At 39.1% G+C, this 23551-nt stretch overlaps 1 protein-coding gene across 7 annotated transcripts in view; it reads left to right on the top strand.

Annotated features, from left to right (window-relative positions):
* CAB39 (calcium binding protein 39) overlaps positions 1-23551 on the top strand; it is an 89084-nt gene that overhangs the window by 42929 nt on the left and 22604 nt on the right. For all 7 annotated transcript variants that reach the window (XM_082396453.1, XM_082396451.1, XM_082396450.1 and 4 more), the window contains one exon: positions 21497-21661. In XM_082396453.1, the coding sequence (XP_082252579.1) occupies positions 21497-21661 (165 nt within the window). The remainder of the gene's footprint in view (positions 1-21496; positions 21662-23551) is intronic.

The following is a 23551-nucleotide window of genomic DNA, read 5'->3' as shown; positions in this document are numbered from 1 at the left end:
AATTAGCAGAGCTTGTGACTGATAAAAATTGGAGAAGGATAGAAAACTCTATAGGTGACTAAATCAGGCACCAAAGAAGGGTCAATTAGCTGGGGGTAGTGGGGCAGGAGTTGGAGGAAGGACATGATTGTAACTGATAAAATGCAGTACAGATAAAAGTATAGCTCTGTACTAGGGTCTAAACAGATGAGATACCAAAGGAGAAGATACAACATAATCACTAAAAATATTTGATTAAACCAAAAGAAGGCAGAAAAAGAGGGGAAAATGGCATTAAGGAACAGATGGAACAAATGGAAAACAAATAGCAAGATGATAAACTCAAATGTACCATATCAATAATCACATTAAGTATAGATAGTCTGAATACCCCAATTAAAAGGCAGAGATTGTCAGGTTGGACAAAAAACTTCTATCTGGATGGACCTAGAGATTATCCTATTCAGTGAAGTAAGTCAGACAGAGAAAGACAAATATCATATGATATCACTTATGTGGAATCTAAAAAAAAAATGATATAAATGAACTTATTTACAAAACAGAAATAGACTCACAAACATACAAAACAAATTTATGGGTACCAAAGGGGGTATAGCAGGGATAAATTAGGAGTTTGGGATTAACATACACACATTACTATATATAAAACAGATAAACAACAGGGACCTACTGTATAGCACGGGGAACTGTATTCAATATCTTATAATAACCTATAATGGAAAAGAATCTGAAAAAGAATATTATATATATATATATAACTGAATCACTTTGCTCTACACCTGAAACTAACACAACATTGTAAATGAACTATATTTCGATTTTAAAAAATGGTTAAAAAAAAAGAGAAAAAATCCTAACTATATGTACCTACAAGAAATGCACTTTAAAGACAATGACACAATTAGGTTACAAGTAAAAGGATGGAGAAAGATATACCATGTTAACACTTGTCAAAAGAAAACTGGAGGGGCTCTATTAATATCAGACAAAAATAGATTTCAGAGCAAGGAATATTATCCAGGATAGTTATTTCATGATAAAATAGGGGTTAGTTAATCCAAGGTATATAACAATCTTAAATGTTTATGCACCTAATAACAGCTTTAAAATAAAGCAAAATAAAACAAAGCAAAAACTGATAAAACTAGAAGATGAAACAGTCAAATCCACAATTATAATTGGGGATTTCAGTACCCCAATCTCAATGACTGATAGAAGAAGTAGGCAGAAAATCAGCTAGTAAAAGGCTAAATGTATGTGACGTATACCTGTGATCACAACGGAATTAAATTAGACATCAATAACAGAAAGAGCCTTGGAAATATTCCAAAATATTTGGAAACTAAATATCATACTTATAAATAACTCATGGATCAAAGTTATTTGAGTGGAATAAAAACATATCAGAGCTAGTGAGATGTTGCTAAAGCATTACTCAGAAATTTTATAGCACTAAATGCATATGATAGAAAAGAAGAAAGGTCCCAGCTTCTACCTTAAGAAAGTAGAAAAAGAAGAGCAAATTACAAAGTAAGGAGAAAGGACATAAATAAAGATCAAAGCAGAAATTAGTTAAATAAAAGCCAGAGAAAACAATAAAACCAAAACTGGTTCTATCAGAAGTTGAATAAAATTGATAAAATCTAGCTAAGACTTATCAGGAGAAAAATATCTGGCATATCTAGAATAAGAGAATAAGAGAGTGGAATAAGAGAGCTGACCAATATCTGGAATAAGAGAGCTGACATCACTACAGATTCTACAGGTATTAAAAGGGTAATAAGGAAATATTATGAACAACTATTTGCCAACAAATTTGACAACTTAGATGAAATAGGCAAATTCCTTGAAAGACACAAATGGCTCAAGCTCAACTCAAGAAAAAAATAGATAACCTTAATAGCCCTGTATCTATTAAAGTAATTCAAAATTTAGTTAATAATCTTCCCACAAAGGAAAATCTAGGCACAGATGCCTTCACTAGAGATTTCTACCAAACATTTAAGGGGAAATATAACACAATTTCTACACAAACTTTTCCAGAAAATTTAAAAGGAAGGAATAGTTCTTAACTCATTCTATGAGTCCACGATTATCCTGATACCCAAATCAAAGACATTACAAGAAAACGATAGACTAATATCCCTCATGAACATAGATGCAAAAATTCTAAACCAAATTTTAGCATTCCTGATAAAAACTCTGCAAACTAAGATAGAAGAGAACTTCCTTGACCTAGTAAAGGGCATCTATAAAAACCCTATGGGTAGAGAATGGACTTGAGGACAGGGGGAGTGGGAAGGGTAAGCTGGGACGAAGTGAGAGAGTGGCATGGACATACATACACTACCAAATGTAAAATAGCTAGTGGGAAGTAGGTGCATAGCACAGGGAGTTCAGCTCTGGGCTTTGTGACCACATAGAGGGATGGGATAGGGAGGGTGGGAGGGAGATGCAAGATGGAGGTGATATGGGGATATATGTATATGTATAGCTGATTCACTTGTTATAAAGCAGAAACTAACACACCATTGTAAAGCAATTATACTCCAATAAAGATGTTTAAAAAAACCCCTACAGATAGCATTATACGTAATGGTGAAAGGCTCATTTCATTTATCTCTAAGATCATGAATAAGACAGGGATGTCCACTTTCACCTCTTCTATTCAACTTTGTACTTGGAGATTGCAGACTATGCAGTCAGGCAAGAAAAAGAAATAAAAGGCATGGAAAGAAAGAAGTAAAAACTATATTGATGACATGATCACCTACTCAGAAATGCTAAAGTAATCTACAAAGAAGGTAGTTGAGCTACTGTATGAGTTTAGCAAGGTTACAGGTTATAATATTGATATACAAAGAGCCATTGTATTTCTCTGTAGTAGCAATGACAAAAGCAAAGTTGAAATTTAAGAGTATCATTTGGAATAGCATCAAAAAATATGAAACACTTAGAGATACTCTGACGAAAGAAATGAAAGACCTGCACACTAAAAACTACAAAATATTGCTAAGAGTTGAAAGACCTAAGTAAGCGAGAGATACACCTTATTCATGGGTTGGAAGACTCAATATTGTTAAAATGTCAGTTCCCTCCCAAATGATTTATAACTTCATTGTAATCCCAGCGGACTTTTTAATAGAAATTGACAAGTTGGTTCTAAAATTTATATGGAAATGCAAAAGACCTAGAATAAAATAACTTGGAACAAAAAGTTGGAGGGTTCGCACCATCTGATTTCAAGAATTATAAAGCTGGAGTAATCAAAGCAGTGTGATATCAACATAAAGACATATTAGATAGACAAATAGATCAGTAGAACAGAATAGAGAATCCAGAAGGAAACCTACACATGTATAAAAAATTTTTGACAAAGGTGAGAACGCAATTCAGTGGAGAAAGGACAGTAGTTTCAACAATTGGTGCTGAAACAATTTGATAGCCACATGTGCAAAAAATATGTTGGACCCATGCCTCATACCATATACAAAAATTGATTCAAAATGGATCACACAACTAAATGTAAAACCTAAAATTATAAAGCTTCTAGAGAACAGGAGAAAAATCTTCATGACCTTGGGATAGGCAAAGAATTCTTAGATACGACACCAAAAGCATACTCAATAAAAGAAAAAAATAATAAAATGGAATTCACCAACACTAAAACCTTCAACTCTTCGGAAGACACTGTTGAAAGCATGAAAAGACAAGCCACAGACTGAGGAAAATTTTTACAAAGCATATATTTGATAAAAGATTACATCGAGAATATGTGAAGAACTCTCAAAAAGAAAACAATCCAGTAAAAAAATGGATTAAATATACAGTTCACCAAAGTTGATACACAGATTTCAGATAAGCACTTGAAAAGATATTAATCTTAGGAAATTTGCAAAGTAAAGCTATGATGAGATACCACTTCACACCTATCAGAATGGCTAAAATTGAGAATACTGGCTATGTCAAATGCTGGTGGTTATGCAGAGCAAATGGAACTGCTGGTAGGGACGTAAGATAATACAACCACTTTGGAACAAAGTTTGGCCGTTTCTTGAAAAGCTAAACTTACATCTAGCCATTTTACTCCTAGGTATTTACCCAAGAGAACAAGAAATATATGTCCATACAAAGACTTCTACATAAATGTTCATAGCAACTTTATTTGGAATATCCAAAACAGGAAATTGCCCAGGTGTGTGAATAAACCAGTTGTGTCACATCCATAGAACAGAATACTACTCAGCAATAAAAAGGAATGAACTATTGCTGTACACAACAACATGAATGAATCTCAAAATAATTGTGTTGAGTGAAAGAAGCCAGACTATAAAGAGTACATAATGTATGATTCTGTTTATATAAAACTCTGTGAATAGCCATAATGACAGAAAACAGATCAGTGATTGCTTTGGGGTTGGCAGGGATGTATGTGGAGGGTTAGAGTGGGGTTGGTGGTATGAGAGGATTACAGTGGAATCATGGTGGTGATGGGCATGTTCACTGTCTCGAGGGCTTCAGAGGTGTGTACATAAGACCAAAGTTATCAAATTGTACTCTTTAAATATGTGTGCTTTGTTGTATGTTAATTATAACTCAATGAAGAGAGAAAAAGACTCTCCGTGTACCAACTGAGATATAGGTGGCTTAGAAACCACAGATGTTTGCCCTGAGAATAAATAGATCATGTAATAAAGCACCTAAAAAAGACTATTGAAAACCTAGGTTTCAATAATAGAAAAACACTAAATTCAAAGTGATCATCTTCTGCTCTGTGTAGATAAGTCCGTATTTGAGGATGTAGAGAAACCAGAGTGTATGGAGAGGGGAGTGACCAGGTTAGTACAGAAATTCAAAGTTCTGCCATAAGAAACAGTTGAATGAACTGGAGATGTGATGTAGAGAAAGAATAAAATTTGAGCCCTAGAGCTCTTAGTAAAATGTTTTTAGGGGATCATCTAATATTAGATAAGGGAAGCTTCCAGACAGTGACAGGAGATAGAATTAAGGCCCCGTGAGTGGAGGAAAAACAGGGAGTCCAATTTCATCCTGATATTAGGGAAAATAATAAGTGGAAGTTGGCTTCCATGGGAGATCGCAAGGTTCCTGTCTCTGGATGTGTATTGGTGTGGGCTAGGTGGTCACTCAGGTCTTTTAGAAGGAATTCAAGCTTTGTACGATTGACACATTGTTATATCCAATGCCATATTTTGCAAGGTGCCTTTGTAGAGAATAGGCCTCCGTCTTATTTTGAGGTAGAATTATTTGTTGTTATTATTCTCATGATCCACATGAAGAAAGCTCTTGTTTCCTAGGACACCTGTTATATTAGAATCAGAGGTGGTATTCACTCCTAGCTCTGCCAAACCCATGGTAAAATTTTGTCTGTTTCTGCTTTATTCATTATATCCATGGGCATTTTCTCATTCATTTCTTGTGATCTTGTAGACAAAATGATAAATATAACGTTTGAGTGTTTCTTTCTTTCTTTGTAGTGTGTTGATGTTTTTACATGTTCTGTATGGTACACAGTTGCCATATTAAGACTTGTCTATAATACAAATAGATTACTCCCTTAGGGACTGTGCCATACCTTTTAAAGAATTTGAAAACTACTTTCCTTATACTTTTAGAAAACACGGTTTATCTTACCATTCCCATTTTTAGGTAATTGGGGCATGGGAGTGGGTTGGAGTGGAATTTGTTCTTTCATTGCTGACAGCCCCATAGATCTGCATACATAATGACTGGTTACACACTCTGCCCACTGCATGCTATGTAAAGAAGGTATAGCTGCCTTGCTCAGCTTATCCTTGGTTCCCTTCATCACTGTGAATGCATGTGTTCACAGTGTTGAATAGCTATATTCACTCATTTCATGAGAGGAGTAAGTTTGCTGACATATTTAAGAGGGGGGAAGGGAATAGCCTTTTCATAGCATAGCCATTTAACAGTGACTCATGGTTACTAAACTTGTTTAGAGTAATCTTTGACACCAGAAGGTTATTAATAGGTTTTTTTTTAGTCCATGATCTTTCAGCTTAGTATACTCAGACATTTTCTTTAGTAGAGAGGCACATATATGTGTAGGATTCTTTTTTAATTTAGAAATTATATGATAATAGAATTGGTCTCATTATTAAGTATTTGGTACCAGCAATATTTCTCAGTTTACTCTTGGATTCCATCTCACATCCTTTATCTTAATTTACTTTAAGAACTTCCTTTTTTTAATGAGATCATCTAATCCCTTTTTGAGAATGAATTAATATTTAAGGCAGTAAAATAGATTGGTATATATTTAGAGGGCTGTTTAAAATGATTCTTTTGCTACAGAGTGGGTATAAAGAAACTCAAAAAAAGAGAAGAATATAAGACAAAATAATAAATGATTTAAGCCCCCTCCTCCTCAAAAAAATCTGGGTTCTTTGAGGCATTTCTCAATAATAATAACTAGTTACATGTAAATTATAATAAACTTGATTGTGTAAACTAATAGGGAACAGAAGCAAGGAAAATTCTGCTTAATCATTTCAAAATTGTTTCTTAAAAAGATGACTCTAAAGAATGATTCGCATTTGAATTATGTTTCCTTATGCTGAGTTCCATCCTTAACGGTAGTTAGCAGGACAGTTTTTTTGCAAAAGATAACAATAGGAGTAATTACTGATATCACTTCCACTGTCATCTTTTGCAAAAGATTCCCAACTTGATTGAATCCATAGACATTTTAGTGCCCTTATATATATATATTGGCAGGTAGATGGACACATGGATCAAGTTTTGTCCCTGTTCTTAAGGAGTTTATAATCTAGTAGAGGAAATAGGTATGTAAAATAATATAATATAGCGTAGATACTTGGTGGAGGTATGAGTGAAATTCTGTGGGAACCAAGAGGATAAAGCAGTTACTACCTCTGTCAGAGATGGGTACATTAGATAGCATTAGGTGACATTTGAAGTGGTTTAAAGGTGTTTGGCAGGCAGAGAGTGAGAGGGAACAGAATGTGAAACAGACTAAAGTATGGCATATCCAGAAAACAGTGACAAGTTTAGGGTGACTATAGGAGTTACTAGAGGAGAATGGTAGGAAGTGAAACTAGAGATGTAGATTGTGGTAGATTGAAAAGCGCCTTATATACAACTGAAAGATAGACCGAGGGAACTGAAGAAATCTGTGGTTGTTGTTGTTGTCCTGCTTTGTTTTAAATCTTTATTTTTAGATAATTTTTAATTCACAGGAAGGTGCAAAAAAGTATACAGGGAGAGCCCATGTACCCTACACCCAGTTTCCCACAATGGTAACATCTTACCTAACTATATACAGTATCAAGACCAGGAAGTTGACATTGGTATAGTCCACAAGCCTTATTCACATTTCACCAGCTTTACAGTTTTGTGAGTGTATGTGTGTAGCTCTGTGCAGTTTTATCACACGTGTAACCACTACCACAATCAAGATGCAGAGCTCTTCCATAACCACAAGGCCCCCTCTTGCTATCCCTTTATAGCCACACCCATCTCCTATCCCCCATTTCTAACCCTTGCTGGCAACCACTAATCTGTTCTCCCAACCTATAATTCTGTTATTTCAAGAATGCTTTGTAAATAGAATCCTATAGTATGTAACATTTTGAGATTGGCTTTTTTGCCCATTCAGCTTAATTCCCCATAGATCTGTGCAAGTAGTTGTGAATATCAATAATTACTTTTGATTGCTGAGTAGTATTCCATTCCATGAATGTACCATAGTGTGTACATAGGGTAAATGTTTAACCATTCACCCTTTGAAGGACATCTAGACTGTTTCCAATTTGGGCTATTACAAATAAAGCTACTATGAACATTTTCATACAGGTTTTGTGTGAACATAAGTTTTCCTTCCTGTAGGATAAATGCCCAAGAGTACAATTCTTGGGTAAGATCATGTTTAGTTTTATAAGAAAACCACCAACCTCTTTCCCATTACATTCCCACTAGTAATGTTTCAAAGTCAGAGATGGGGTGAGATTGGAAGTGTTGTAAAGATGGACATAATGGCAGAAGATTAACTTGATAAGAGGACTCTGATGACAAGGAAAGCTTAAGGGTAAGGAGGAGAAGCAAGATGTGAGACTAGATTTCTGAGGGAGGATTGAAAGGATTTGATGGGTGTCCACATTTAACTTCAGGTTCACATATCCTTTGGCCTTTCCTTCTACCCACCAGATATTTTTCAGAGCATGAGTGAATAAACTGTGACCCAGGTCAGCCCATTACTTGATTTTGTAAATAAAGTTTTATTGGAACACAACCATACCCATTCATTGACACATGGTCTGTGGCTGTTTTCCTGCTGCAGTGGCGGAGTTGAGTAGTTGTGACAAAGACCATATGACCCACAAAAAGAGAGCTACCTACATATCTAAAGAAACTTGATAAGATACTTTTTTTAAAAATTTATTTATTTATTTATTTATTTATTTTTGACTGCATTGGGTCTTGGTTGCAGCGTGCGGGCTTCTCATTGCAGTGGCTTCTCGTTGGGGAGCACGGGCTCTAGGCTCGCAGGCTTCAGTAGTTGTGGCGTGCGGGCTCTAGAGCGCAGGCTCAGTAGTTGTGACGCACAGGCTTAGTTGCTCTGCAGCATGTGGGATCTTCCCGGACCAGGGCTCGAACCCGTATCCCCTGCACTAGCAAGTGGATTCTTAACCACTGCGCCACTAGGGAAGTCCTGATAAGATACTTCTGATGAGACAGATTATAGCAGGATTCTTATTTCATTAGAAATCGGGGTGTGGTGTGCAAGGAAAGTGTTGTTTTGTGTTTGTTTCACCTTGTTTTTTAAGGTTTTTTTTTTTAACCATTTTTAAAAATTGGAGTATAGTTAATTTCCAATGTTCTGTTAGTTTCAGGTGTACAGCAAAGTGATTCAGATATATATATGTGCGTGTATATTCTTTTTCGGATTCTTTTCCATTATAGGTTATTACAGATATTGAATATAGTTCCCTGTAGTGTACAGTAGGTCCTTGTTGTTTATCCGTTTTATATATAGTAGTGTATATGTGTTAATCCCAAACTCCTAATTTATCGCTCTGCCCTTCCCCGCACTGTCCCCTTTGGTAACCATAAGTTTGTTTTCTATGTCTGTGAGTCTGTTTCTGTTATGTAAATAAGTTCATTTATATCATTTTTTTAGATTCCACATAGAAGTGACATCATATGATATTTGTCTTTCTCTGTCTTAACTTCACTTAGTATGATAATCTCTAGGTCCATCCATGTTGCTGCAAATGGCATTATTTCATTCTTTTTTATGGCTGAGTAATATTCTTGTTTTGCTTTTAAACTTAATGTTCCACAAACGTGCAAAGGGTGCTCTGGAGAAGCAGGCAGGCCATGGTTTCAGGTGTTCTTTCTCCCTTCGTCCACTTTTTCAGTTTTACCTTATCCTTATTTGTATATTAGGGTTCTACACAAGATCTTTACTTTGAAAAATGATGGCAGCAGGATTAGGAAGTGTGATTATCAGTGGCCTCAAAAGCACTTAAAAACCACTGATTTCGATGACCTCTGACATCTCTTCAACACTTAGGATATTGTGATTCCATGCTGAAGCATCCCTTCAGACTTAACATATTCAACTCAGAATTCATTTTCTCTGCCCCAGAATTGGTCTCTCTCTTCCTGACTGACTGGTTTAAGAAATATTGCCTTTCTGGCTCAAAACCTTAGAGTCATCAGATTCTTCCTCTTTACTTCAGTATCTTTTTGACGAAGTCCTGTTCGTTTGAAACCATTACGTGAGGGGAGGGGAGGCCGAAATTTGCAGCTTCTCCCTCTTTCCCTTTTTGTAAGCACTCTGTAGGTAATGTGGGAGCGTGGGTGTGTGGGTACATATGTGTGTGCAAGAGATCTTCATTAAGCCTGATAGTTTTAATTGATTTCTATATTTCTGTCTACATGAAGTATTATGTTTTAGTAATATGTTCATTCCAAAAATTCAGAAAATTCAACAGAGTATAAAAGGAAAAATAAAGCTCATCCTAATTCCACTCCCACATGAAATGACTACTGTTAAGATAGTGGGATATCCTCACAGATTCTCATGCATATTCTAGCTCTCTCCCTCTCTTTCTGGGGCCGGTAAGTTACTAAACACGAGGTCATGCTATTCTAGGTCCTGGTTTGTTTTTTAATTTTTAAAAAATTTTTATTTATTTTTGGGCTGCGTTGTGTCTTTGTTGCTGCGCGAGGCTTTCTCTAGTTGCGGTGAGCGGGGGCTACTCTTCGTTGCAGTGCGCAGGCTTCTCATTGCGGTGGCCTCTCTTGTTGCAGAGCACGGGCTCTAGGCGCGCGGGCTTCAGTAGTTGTGGCGCACAGGCTTAGTTGCTCTGCAGCATGTGGGATCTTCCTGGACCAGGGATCGCACCCGTGTCCCCTACATTGGCAGGCGGATTCTTAACCACTGTGCCACCAGAGAAGTCCCTGTTTTTTAATTTTAATGTTAACATCTTTGTGTGTCAGTATAGATCTACTTAATTGTTTTTAAAGCTTGCCATAATCTTCCGTTTTATGGGTACACCATGATTTAACCAGTTCAGTGGGGTAACTTTTAGTTCTGATCATTTTCTATTGTAAATGGCACTGCTTGTACTTAACATCTTTGTGTAATTATCTCTTTCCCCAGGGTAATTCCCTAGAAGTATAATGGGTGATTCAGAGGGATTGCACCTTTTAAGGCTTTTTGATACATTTTGCTAAATTGCCCTCCAATAAAGTTGTACCAATTTCTTTTTCCACTACCGGTGTATCTTCTAGAAGTCGTTGCCTCTGATAGGAGGGGAAAAATGTTTCATCATTTTAAGTTAATATTATGATAAAGTAGAATATTTTCTTTTAAGGTTATTAGCCTTTTAATTTCTGAATTAGCCATATCTATACTTTAAACGTTTTACTCTTGCTGTGTTTAAGTGTGCTTTATATATTGGTAAGTTAGGCTTAATAAGTAACTTTATCTATTGAAAATTGGAAGCCAAGGAGAGGGCAGACCCAGTGTTGTTGTATTCCAGCAGATAAACCCTGTACCTCCATCAGTGATTAGACACCTCCCACCGTAAGGCCGGTTTGGGATCTACTGAGTAGTTGGGCCTTGTTGGGTCCAGAAGAGGAGTGGGTGATAAGGGCTGCGAGCATGTCAGGGATGTGGTCTGGAAGCATTAGCGGGTGAGTGAGTAGCTCCTCTGGTCTTCTAAAAATCTGTTTTTGTATCACTACTTGGTATCTGAGTGGTTGCCACTGATGACGGTAAAATGGTACAAGGATGGGTACTGTGGAAACATTGGGTTTAAGGCAAGAGATTTAGTATGAAATCTGAATTTTTGGAAGTCTTGAAATAGGCCACTTGTACAAATGTTTGGCTTGCTAGTTGCTTTTTTTTCCACCTCGTTGTATTTTTTTAAAGAGAAAGCAGGCAGTGGGAAGTCTCACAGCCTTAGTTCTAATTGGGGAAGTCATTATGGGCACGACGCTTAAAATTTTGAAGTAGTTACTTGTCTCCTCACCCTGGGAGGGGAAGAAGTATAGTTCTGATATTGCTACTAGTGAGGTGAGAGTAGTAGGTGTGAACTTTGGAATATTGGTTCCTGCTTAAGTAGATCCTGTACCTTAAATTGTTTAATTTTTAAGTATTTTTTACCTGCTTAAGTAGATCCTGTACCTTAAATTGTTTAATTTTTAAGTATTTTTTAAAGATACTAATTAGAAATAAAGTCATTACCAACTGGCTGTTTGTGGAAGTCAGTGAGGCTTCATGGCACAGGATTCATATGCCTCCCCCGCACCCTACCCCGGCCTTGACTCTGAGAAGCTCTGCCAAGCCTCAGACTCTTTCCTCTGTGACTCTGCTCAACTGGGTGTCCCCAGACGCCCACTATATATATGGCTGCTTAGTAGAATCATACAGGGTAAACCACTTCTCGAAAGCCGCAAGAAGACAATCAGGAACTTAAAATTCTGTGTGTCTCACCTAGACGAGTCAGCGGTGTGTGAGTTAGTGAGGCACAGTCCGCATCATTTTCCAGTCAAGTGAGCGGGCTTATCACGAGGGGGCGCTTCTCTCACATGTTTCTCTTCATCACCATGTATTTATAAAAACAGTTGGCTACTGTTAGTAGACTGTACCCATGAAACATAATATGAGGCTCACTGGCCACATAAGTGTAGCATCTGTGTCTCAGAACACCATGTTCTACTGATGAAATGTCCTAGACAATTCAGTCATTTAACAAAATCATGAAGTCAGACCGTGTGTAAATCACTGTCTCAGTCACATTGGAGGGAGGAGGGTATAAAGAAGTGTAAGCAAGCCCTTTCTAAAGCCCTTGAATGTATGTTAGGGAAATGAGAGGTGCAGATGAGAAGATAGAGCACTGCAAGGCCAGGGGCTGAGACAAGGTAGCAACTGCTGTGGCATCAGGAGGAGAATGGCAGGAGGGGGGGGAATGGGCTCTGAGAGGGGAAGGGAGTAGTGTGAGCATTTGGGGTCACTTGAGCAGAGACGAAGCCTCCAGGGCGAGAGAGTGAGAGTCGATGACGGGGCAGAAGAGAATTGGGAGAACCTTTATTTGGAATTTGAGATCTTAAGAAATGGAATAGATCCCGCCAGGCGTCGGGCCCAGCAACCTTGCATGAGGCCACACAACTGGCAAAATTGCAAGGGGGGACTTGAGGCAAGGCCAGCCTCCTTTTCATGTAGGGGCCCTTTCGCCAGCACACATACATAAGGCCATCAGCCTGGGGATTACGGAGGGCTGCCTCTTACCTGTGAAGTAAAAGCAAAATAAGAGGATTGATTAGCTTTTAAGACTGATAAAATGATTGCAGAAGAGTACCCTTCACCCTGCTTCCCCAGATGTTAACATTTTATGTAGCCACGGTGCAATGATCAAATCAGGAAGTTAACATTGATACAATACTGTTGACTAATCCACAGACTTTTTTCAAATTTCCACAGTGTCTGCTAATGTCCTTTTTCTGGACCAAGATCCAATTCAGAATCACACGTTGCTTTTAGTTGTAACATCTACTTAGTCTCCTTTAATCAGGAACAGTTTCTCTGTCTGTCTTTGACATTCATGACCTTGACACTTTTGAAAAATACTGGCCATTTATTTTGTAGAATGTTCCTTAATTTGGGTTTGGCTGATGTTTCCTCATGATTCAATGCAGGTGATGCCTTTTTGGCAAGAAAGACCACAGAAGTGATGCCGTGCCCTTTGCAGCGGGTCCTTTCAGGAGGCACACGAGGCCAGTAGTCTCAGTACCGTTCTTGATGATCACATGGTTAAGGGGCGTCTCCATGTAAAAGTACTATTTTTCTTTTGTCATTTAGTAAGCCTCTTAGGGGAGCGAGCATCTTTGTTTAAAATTTCCCCAGGTGATTCTGGTGTATCTCCAGGGTCGAGACAGAGGATGGCAGAAATACATCAAGGTGGATCAAGGAAGTCGAAGATGTTTTCATTAGAAAGTCTTATTTCAGTATGGGGGAGGTGAAGCTGATGTTCGGATATGGAGCAGAGAAAGAGAACTAAATTCTTTTGTGGAAAGTGAAGCAGTTTTGAAGTATTTGCTGCTGGGAGTAACTGGTTGAAAAATCAATCCAGTTTGAAGGAATGTTTCTGGCTGGAGTGAAAGCAGTTGAGCAGCATGAATTTTAGTGAACCAGCTGTGCACAGGTTCCGTCACTTTCTCTACCCTGGGGGCTGAAGTAGAGAAAGTCTTCAGTAAAGGACATCCCACATTGTTTAGGGGAGCAAGAGACCTGGAGCTGTGAGCACCGGCAGCCCTGAAACGTCCAGTCTTAACAGGACAGGTAACATGGTCATTAAGGAGCCCAGTGGATTAGGTGTCATGATGATCTCAGCAGCTTGATCATGGTACAGTGTGTGAGGAGCTGTAAGTGTGAATAGCTTACTTAGTAGGTGTGAGGGGACAAGCAGGGAGGTGGCAGATAAGGAGGATGTGGTCAGAGAGGCAGAGAACATACTGACATAATGCAGGCTGACCAGAGAGGGGGGACTGGGCAGGCTCACTAATGTGCATGCTGATGAAGGGAACCAAGGGAAATCTGAACAAGAACAGCCAAGTTTATTTATTCTGCATGTGGTGTCTTCATTCAGTAAATTCTTGCTGCATCACCTTTTCTGGTGAATCACTTAATTTCGTAAGCTTTTCTGATCATCTTTTAGTAATATTTGGTCATGTTTATTTCTTTTTCAAGCTTTTTTAAAATCAACTTGTAATTGTGTTCAACTTGTAATGGGGAACAGAACTCACACAAATGGTTGAAATATACATGAAATTAGAAGTCCTCAGTTGAAATATGAACTTGATTGCTCTCATGTATCAGGACTGTTAATGAACAATAAAGTTGATGAATTTTAGTTTTCCTTTTATATCATGCTGCTGATTATCCTGTGTCAATGGTAACTAACCATGGGAATACCCAGGTTTGGAAGTCACTTGTCCCCAGTGCCATTCTCTACTTCTCAGTAGTTTGAGTAGCCTTTTATCTGTTAAGCCCAATTCTAGTCTTCAGCTTTCTATCTGGCAGTGTTTGTGGCACTGGTTTTCAAGGTGTGGTTGGTAGACCTATTTACGTGTGTAGACCTATACGCGATACTTAGTTATTTGTTAGAAATCTTAAAAATTTAGGGGGGATGTGTGGGGAGGAGTGAAAGGAGGGAAACAGAAGCAGAAATTAGATAAGCCAATTGTTACCAACTTCGTGAACACTTTGATCTATTTCTCTCATTCCCTTTGTCATTTTGCTCTTAAAAAATTAAAATATGAACTGTAGAACATTCAAACAAATCTGAAATACAGAAAGTGCAAAGTGAAAGTATTCTTCTTGCCCCTCCCCATAGGCATATTGTACTCAGTTTGGTGTGTATCCTTCCAGACTGTTTTCTCTGAGGAAACAGGGAGTTAGGTTCCTTGCTCACCACTGTAACTCTGTCAGGTAGATTCCCTTAACTTTTCTTGGTGAGGTGTTGCAGAGTGTCCTTCCTTCAGGTCCCTGTATCTGCACTACTTTTTTAGAGGAATTCCTTGACTTTATGGTGTGAGAACATCACATTTCCCTACATCCAGTGTTCATCTGGATTTTACATCCCAGTGATCACGTATACTCACGTTCAGCCACTCATCAAGCATGTGTGGAGCACCTGCAAGCACTGGACTACTGATGGAACAGAAGGAAACAGACATTAATCAGAAATACAAGGAAAAGCAGAGTTATATACAGATGTGAAAAACACTGTGAAGAAGTACCAGGTAGTAGTAGAATGTATGATAGAATTGACTTAGAAAGACTTCTCTGAGGAGGTGATCATTGAGCTGAGCAGTGAAGGAAGAGTGGGAGTTGGCCAGGAGGGGGGGCAGAATGTGAGCACAAAGAGCGCTGTGGGCATATGGGCAACCACGTGTGCAGGGGCCCGAAAGGAGCCCAGTGTGGCCAGAGTGTTGGTGTTTGGATGGTGGGGGAGGAATTGCAGTGCAGGGCAAGGTCAGAGAGGTAGGGTCAGACCATGCAGGGTTTTATGGGCCATGTTAAAAGGGAATTTTCTCCATCCTAAGAGCAATAGGTAATTGAAGCATTTTAAACACAAAGATTTAAGCATTTTAAGACAAAGGATTTAAGCACAAATCTTAATCATATTTGTGTTATGAACAGATCGTTCTAATTGTGATGTGGAAAACAGACTGTAGGGGATTCAAGGAAACCAGTCAGTAGGCTCCTTAGTAGTCCAGAGAAGAGTTATGGGGACTTGGGTGGTGGTGGTGGAGTATATAAATGGATGGATTTTGGAGACTTGGTGATGAATTAGGTATCGGGGCAGGGTGAGGAAGAGGGAAGAGTCGAGGATGAATCCTAAGTTTCTGACATAAGAGCATCAATAGTGGCATCTCATTCCCAGAAATAGGGAACAAGGGAAGAACATAGGCTTTGGGGCGAGAGCATGAGTTCTGTTCTAGATGCATTAGGTTTGAGGTACCTTGAGACATCCAAGTAGAGACACTTCTAGCAGGCTGCTTAATATACTAGTCAGAGAACTGGATTAGAGATAGGAATCTGTGAGGCATCTGCATTTAGGTGTTAATTAAAGTCATGGGTGTGGGTGAGGTCACCTAGGGAGAGATGATAGAATGAGAAGAAGAGGGCCCTGTACTCTGCCTGGAGGAATTCCCAGTATTTAAATGGCCCACTCAAGGAGGATGAGCCAAAAAGGAGACAGAAGGAGCAACCAGGGAGACAGGAAGAAAAAAAATAGGGTGTTGGTAAGCCACAGAGGACAGGGAGGAGAGGTTTTAAAAGCAGAGTGTAATCAACTTCAAATGCTGCCAAGAGCGCACGTGTGATGAAGACTAGAAATTGTCTTTAATGGCAGGCAGGTCATTGGTGACTGTCTAAAAGCTATAAAGTGCTAGCTGTAGAAGCCTCACGGGATTGGGCTGAAGAGTGAATAGGACAGAGATGTGGACTGTAGCAGACACAGGGAGGTGCTCTGAGAGGTTTAACTCGGGCGGGCAGTAGCTGGGAGGGGATTATGGAGTCAGAGGAGAGCTTGTTTAGTTTTGTTAGTGGGAATCTAATAGATCATATTTAAAACTGAGTTTGGGGGAATCAAGTAAGAGGGGAGTCGACTATATGAGGGGATAAGATAACAGACAGGATGAGATCCTGAGAAGGCAGGAGATGAGTGGAATCCAGAAGCAAGGAGGGTTAATATAGGTAGGTGAGTATAATGGTTAGCAGAGGAGAGAATTCGATGGTGTTTTCCTTCCCACTTATCATGTAGGTGACAGTGTCATCTGCTGAAAGGGAAGAAGAGGGCTTTATGTGTGAATCCAGGGTGCCTTTCATCTTAGAAGCACCATAAGTAGCTTTCTATTTCCTTGCTTCTCTCCTCCATTTTTTTAAAAACAGCTTTTCTGAGCTATAGCTTGCATATCATATAGTTCACCCATCTAAAATGTACAGTTCAGTAGTTCGTAGTTTATTCACCAATAATGTGCAACCATAAACAACCACAGTCAATTTTTAAAATTCCATCTCCTCAAAAAGAAACCCCATACTTTAGCTATCACTCCCCTTCCCCCCAACATAGTGAACATTTTGATCTTCATCTTTTGTTCATAGTGAGCACTTCTTCTTCATCCTTTGCTATTAGAAAGCATAGAGTATGGTCTGATCTCAGATTTAAAATCATATCACGGGGGCTTCCCTGGTGGCACAGTGGTTGAGAATCTGCCTGCTAATGCAGGGGACACGGGTTCGAGCCCTGGTCTGGGAAGATCCCACATGCCGCGGAGCAACTAGGCCCGTGAGCCACAATTACTGAGCCTGCGCGTCTGGAGCCTGTGCTCCGCAACAAGAGAGGAGAGGCCCGCGCACCGCGATGAAGAGTGGCCCCCACTTGCCACAACTAGAGAAAGCCCTCACACAGAAGCGAAGACCCAGCACAGCCATAAATAAATAAATAAATAAAAATAAACCCAAAAGTTAAAAAAAAAAAATCATATCACGATTTCAAAGCAGAGTATACACTGAGACACATGAAGGGTTATTAAGAGCCTCAAAACTTTGATCTAGTCAGAGAAGCAGAGGGGGTTAAGGTCTATGACATAGGGTCACTGAATAAATTCAGCAGAGATAATATACTCAGAAAACCTACTAAATGTCAGATTCTTCCTGGTCAAAGAGAATCATCTTAAGAAGAGAGATTAATAAAATGAAATTGAAAAGGCAACATGTGTAATTAGAATATAAGAGAACATTTACTGTTGATAAATGATTTTTATCTCGTGGCCCAGAAAAAGTACATTCTGGGGTACTCAGAATTTATATATGGGATGACGACAAACTGCTGTCAGAAATCTAAGACATTAACAGAATAGGGTAGTAACAGCAGACTCAAAGAGGTCACGATTCTGCTTATATTGATACTGAATAAGGTTTCATAATGGGATTATTAGGAAGATACTTTGTAAGCATTTAGAAAAGAAAGCAGTAGTCAGTAGAAGTCAGCATAGACTTAAGTAAAACGGTCGTACCAAATTAACTTTATTTCATTTCTTTATATTCAGGAAATGTGGAGGAAATAGTATATTCTTATTTTATCAAAGTATTTAACAGAAAGCCTTTTGAATATCATTTGGAAATAAGTGTATATGTAAGTGGCTGAGCAGCCATGCCCAAAGATTATTTATACATTGTTACTGAGAAGAGCATGATGATTCAAAGGCATAATGTTAGGCTCCATTCAGTTACTTCCTTTTCGGCATTTTGGTTAATGACTGAGGCCATGGGAGGCATACCTACCTATCAGATTTCAAATGATACAAATACGGGTGCAATAGCTGGCATTTTGGATGTCCTTCAGAATTCAGAAATACCTCCATAGTGTTGAATGATGGGCTGTTAATGAGATTAAATAGTGAGAAGAGTTAAAGCCATCATTGCAGTGTTTATTCCGAAGATCTGGCTTTGAATGAATTATATGATATAATTGCAAAAATTCTTAAAGGTAGCCCTGAGCTACATTAAATTTGCAACATTTGCAGGGAAATGGTGGTCCGGTGTCTTGTGCATCATTCCATCTGGATAGAGTTGAAACATTAATCCTGTCTTTCTCAGGAGGATAGTTAAAGTAGCTGAGAGGAGGTTTTTCTGGAGAAGACTATTTAGGGAAGACAGGCAAGCTGTTTTCAATGAGGAGCCTTTATGTGGAAGAGAAGTTAAGATACTGCCTTATCTGCAGTGCAGACCCAGGACAGCAGACACTATAGTGAGGCAATGTTTGTTTCACTATGAAATTTTCTAACAGCTGTCTGATTCTAAAGTCTGCTAATCCTGCATTACTGGACACTGGAAATATTTAAGGTGAAGCAATGTGATCATTTGGTAAGAAGATTTAGAAGGTTGTAGAAGGGAATACCGTGGACCTAGATGATTCTTTAGGTACCATTAAAGGCTGATGTCCTCTGAATCTGTGCTAAGTAATCTCCCTGAAGTAATTTCTGGTCATAAATATTTCAGTTTATTTAGCTTTTTATAGCCTTTATGTTTTTCACATATCTTTAGTATTCTACTTTGTTGGCTTATTAGCTGTAACTGTTTTGGTTTTTTTAGTGGTTCTTTTAGGACTTACAGTGCATGCCTTTTAACTTGTGGTTTGTCTTCAAGAAATATTATACTGCTTCATGTATAAAAACCTTAACACTGCCCCCCCTTGGAGCTATTGTTGCCACATATTCTTGTTCTACATATGGCACAACCCCAAAATACAGTTACTTATGCTTTAAACAGCCAGTTGTCTTTTAGAGACTTTTTTTTAATAATGGAAAAATCTTTTCAATTTATCCACATTTCTGTCTCCAGTGCTCTTCATTCTTTTCTGTATACACAGATTTTCATCTTGAATCTCCTACCTGTAGGACTTCCTTAAACATTTCCTATAATGCAGGTCTGCTGGTGACAAAATCTTCCAGCGTTTCTGTGTCTTAAAAATTCTTACTTCACCTTCAGTTTTGTATAATATTTTTACTAGGTATAGAATTCTACAGTGACAGTTTAGTTTTGTCTTTTCCCCAGAATTTTAATGATGTTCCTCCACTATCTTTTGACTTGCATCATTTCTGTCAAGAAGTCTGTTATTTTTTGATTCTTTGTCTGTAATGTTTTTCCCCCCTCTGGTTGCTTTTTAGGATTTTCTCTTCACTGAATTTAAGCAATTTGATTATTCTATGCCTTGGCGTAGTTTTCTTCCTGTTTCTTGTGCTTAGGATTTTTTTGAACTTCTTGGCTCCATAGGATTATAGTTTTCATCAAATTTGGAAGTTTTTTAGCCATTATGTCGTCACATATTTTGTCTGTCCTTCCGCCTCCTCTGGGGACTGCAGTTACACATGTATTAGACTGCTTACAGCCATCCTGTAGCTCACTGCTGTGCTTTTTTCTCCCTCTCTTTGTGTTTCATTTTGAATAGCTTTTATTGCTCTGTCTTCATAGTTACTAACCATTTCTTCTGCATTGTCTGCTCTGCTATTAATCCCATCCAGTGTAATTTTTATTTCAGAAATTTTAGTTTTTATTTTTAAGTGTTTGATTTTGGTGGGGTTTTTTTATGTCTTCCATACCTTTATTACTTAACATGCTCGTTTTTCCCCTGAACGTACTGACTATAGTTATAGTAACTTTTAATGTCCTTGTTTGATTTCTAACATCTGTGTCACTTTGCAGGGCTGTTACTGTTGACTGTTTTTCCTCCTCATTATTGGTTGTGTTTTCCAGTTTTGATTCTTTCCAGGCTTGCTTGTAAGCTTTTTGGAGAGCAGAGTTTAGTCCAGGGCTTATTTTTTATAACAGCGGAGACAAAACCCTTTGAGAGCTCTGCTTTATGCCTGTGAGTGTGAGGTTTTCCATCAGGTCGATGGGAGCCTTGCGTGAGCTCCGTGGCTCTGCTCCCTGGCCTGGGGTACTTTCCTCACACGCGCGTGCTTACCAGCGCTCAGGTAGAGTAGCACGCGAGTCTTGGCAGGTCTCCGACACTCCCTTCAGTGTAGCTGTCTCCTCCCTGGTACTTTGCCCTGCAAGAGCACCAAGTCTGCTTGGCCTCCATAGACTCCCGGCTCTGTCTCCTCACGTGGAGATTGCCTGTTCTGCCTGGCTTCCCTCTCCCTGTGACGTGGCCTGGAAATTTCCTCCGGGCACGCAGTAAGCTAGGGCAGTTGTGAGGTGCGCTTCGTCTGTTTCCCTCCTCTCAGGAATCACTCTCCTGTGCTGCCTGAAGTTCAATGTTTAAAATTCATTGTTTCAAATATTTTCCTCCAATTTTTGGTCTTTTTCATGGGGGAAGGTAAATCTGACCCCTGTTTTTCATCTTGCCGGAAGTGGAAGCTTTTTAGTGACTTGTTATTTATTGCTAATATTTTAGCTTTGCGTTCAAAGCCTCTTTCAGCTTCGTTTCTTCTGTCACTCCCTTATTCCCTCCACACCTTTTCTCTGACAGGCCCTGTGCTGCTTCCTCTCCCTCATCCCCGGTTCATGCCATTCGTTCCCCTCAATCTCCTTCTCCCCAGCCAGTTCTTGCTTGTCAGTGTCTCTCCGTTCTCATGGTCAGCTCAGGTGCCTCCTCCATGTTGTTTCCCTCCCATTTGAGCAGAACTGAACTTTTTCTCCCTGTTCTGTTTCTACTACAACAACATTGTTTTCAGCGGTCAAGTATACAGGTTGTGAATCTGTTGGCCTTCCCTGTCGAGCACATATGTCAGTCCCCACATGTGCGCACACATGCAGGTTTTGACTCCTGAGGGCCAGGATGGGGCTTGCCGATCTGTGTGTCTTGTACAAGGGTCTGGGGGTATGTAATATATAGAGAAGGTATTTAGCAAGTATAGGTATGTTATATATATTTGTGAAAATGAATTTTCTCCTCTCCCCCAAAATCAGGCTACAGAAGAAGTTTCCAAAAATCTGGTTGCCATGAAAGAAATTCTGTATGGCACAAATGAAAAAGAGCCACAGACAGAAGCGGTGGCACAGCTCGCTCAAGAACTGTATAATAGTGGGCTCCTTAGCACCCTAGTAGCTGATTTACAGCTCATTGACTTTGAGGTAAGAAATCAGTTTTTTATTTTTCAAAAACACTGTTCGTAGTCCTTTTCCGCATGTTCTCTCCTCTGAAACATTTTAAGATTCCTGTTGGGCTCTTGGCTCAGGGGTACTGACCTGTAAGCATACCCGGGCTGCCTGCCTAAATGAGCGGGGCCAACGCAGGAACTCAAGGGTATCTCGGACTTAGGCCAGGTTTTTTCCCCCTCTTTCACTACATCGTATATGAAGTTTTTTAGGTATTTGTTATGCCCTTTCATTTAGGCTGTATTTAATAAACAGCTGCTGGTTTACATAATTCACTGGTTCTTGGTCTCGAGGAATAAACAATCTAAAGAAGACCATAGAGTGTTAGAATTTTTGAGGTAGATGAGATCATAGAGAACATCTAGATTTTTTTGTTTGTTTGTTTTTAACCTGCTGAGAACTCATTACAGCAGAGATTATATGTGTTTTGTTTGCTTGGCACTGCTTTTAAATATTTAAATGAGGATAACATTAAAACAGCAGGAGATTTTATACACAATTGTGAATTTCTGGCTTCCCTTGAAAAATTTGGCAACATTGGGCCTTGTAGTCTTGTGTGGCCCCTCAGCCCGTGACGTTGGCATCCACACTTGGGTGAGCCACAGACAGCACAGCTTGTTTTTTCTCCCTCGGCCTGCTGCGCTCATTTGCATTTCCTGCTCGTCCCTGGTAGGCGTTTGAGATTGGTGCCCAGGCTTATGCAGCCAGATCATCCCATGTTGGATATTTAGTGCATTTATTAGTGAGAAAAATGGTCCTTGATACCAGTCGGAATAAACTAGTCTGAGAAGTGTGTAATGAGGGGCTCTGGCGTGGTCATGAGCAGTCTCCTCGTTGACTCTTTGTGGCTGTGCTTTGTTTAAACCCCAGTGTTTATCATCCTGAGGGATTGTATGTCTATTCAGGTACTTGGAAAACCAGGGGAGAAAACGACAGACACCTGTAGCCAGATTCAGTTTTAGAGAAGGGTGGGGAAGATGTGGTTCAGAGGTTACTTGAATGTATTATCAATAGATAATAAAAGAGAATAAAAATTTATGTCTATCTTTTAGAACAGACAGAACTATGATATTTCCATTTATATAGCTGGTTTCATGTATCTTTAATAGAGTGTCAAATTCCAACAACAACGGTTTTTATCTCCACTGCAAAGGTGGGAGTGCACTGGACCATCCAGCTCCTTCTCCTTCGTCTACCCACCCCACTCCCCAACCTGGACCCTGAATTTAATGTTCATTTGGGACTTTAGAGACATAAATTTAATTTAAAAGAAATGTGTGCCCTTGAGACTGGTTCTTCGAGATTGCCATTACTACTCCTGACCTAGCACAGGCCCCAGGGTGATCTCTAGTGCTGGAAAGCTAGCGTTTCACTCACTCTCCTGCAGACTTGTCAGCCTTATAAAGTGGCAGTTCTGAAACATCTCTTGGGGTCTACTTCTCCATTTGTTACTTTCTTGTGCAGCTTTCTGATTATAAGTTTCACTGTATTGTGTTAACATCTACCTATTTTGTTTAGTGAAGTACAGTGGTGTAACTCTGATCTCTGAACTATTGCATCATGTGATACTTAGTACCTTAATTATCTATATATAAAGTTTTTCCCAAGTACACCTTTAATAGGAGGATATGTCTACTTGCCATTAAAGCTCAACTTCTTACAGAATTCTTTCATTTTCATTACACTAACAGTACAGTTTCTCCTTCCATCACTATAAAACGAAGCTATATGTATTGTTTACAATACAAGCATCCTATTTGAAGCTGCTTGGATGGGAATCAGATCCCTGAACAATGTAAGCATATAGCAAGGTTTTGTTTTTCATATCTGAGTCAGCGTGATTCTGAGAGTTAGAAATCATTGAAA

The sequence above is a fragment of the Balaenoptera borealis genome (assembly GCF_965194805.1).
Source record: "Balaenoptera borealis genome assembly, chromosome: 6".
NCBI classification, from domain to species: Eukaryota; Metazoa; Chordata; class Mammalia; order Artiodactyla; family Balaenopteridae; genus Balaenoptera; species Balaenoptera borealis.
Note: the sequence above shows the minus strand (reverse complement) of the source record. Positions and strands in the feature narration are given on the sequence as shown.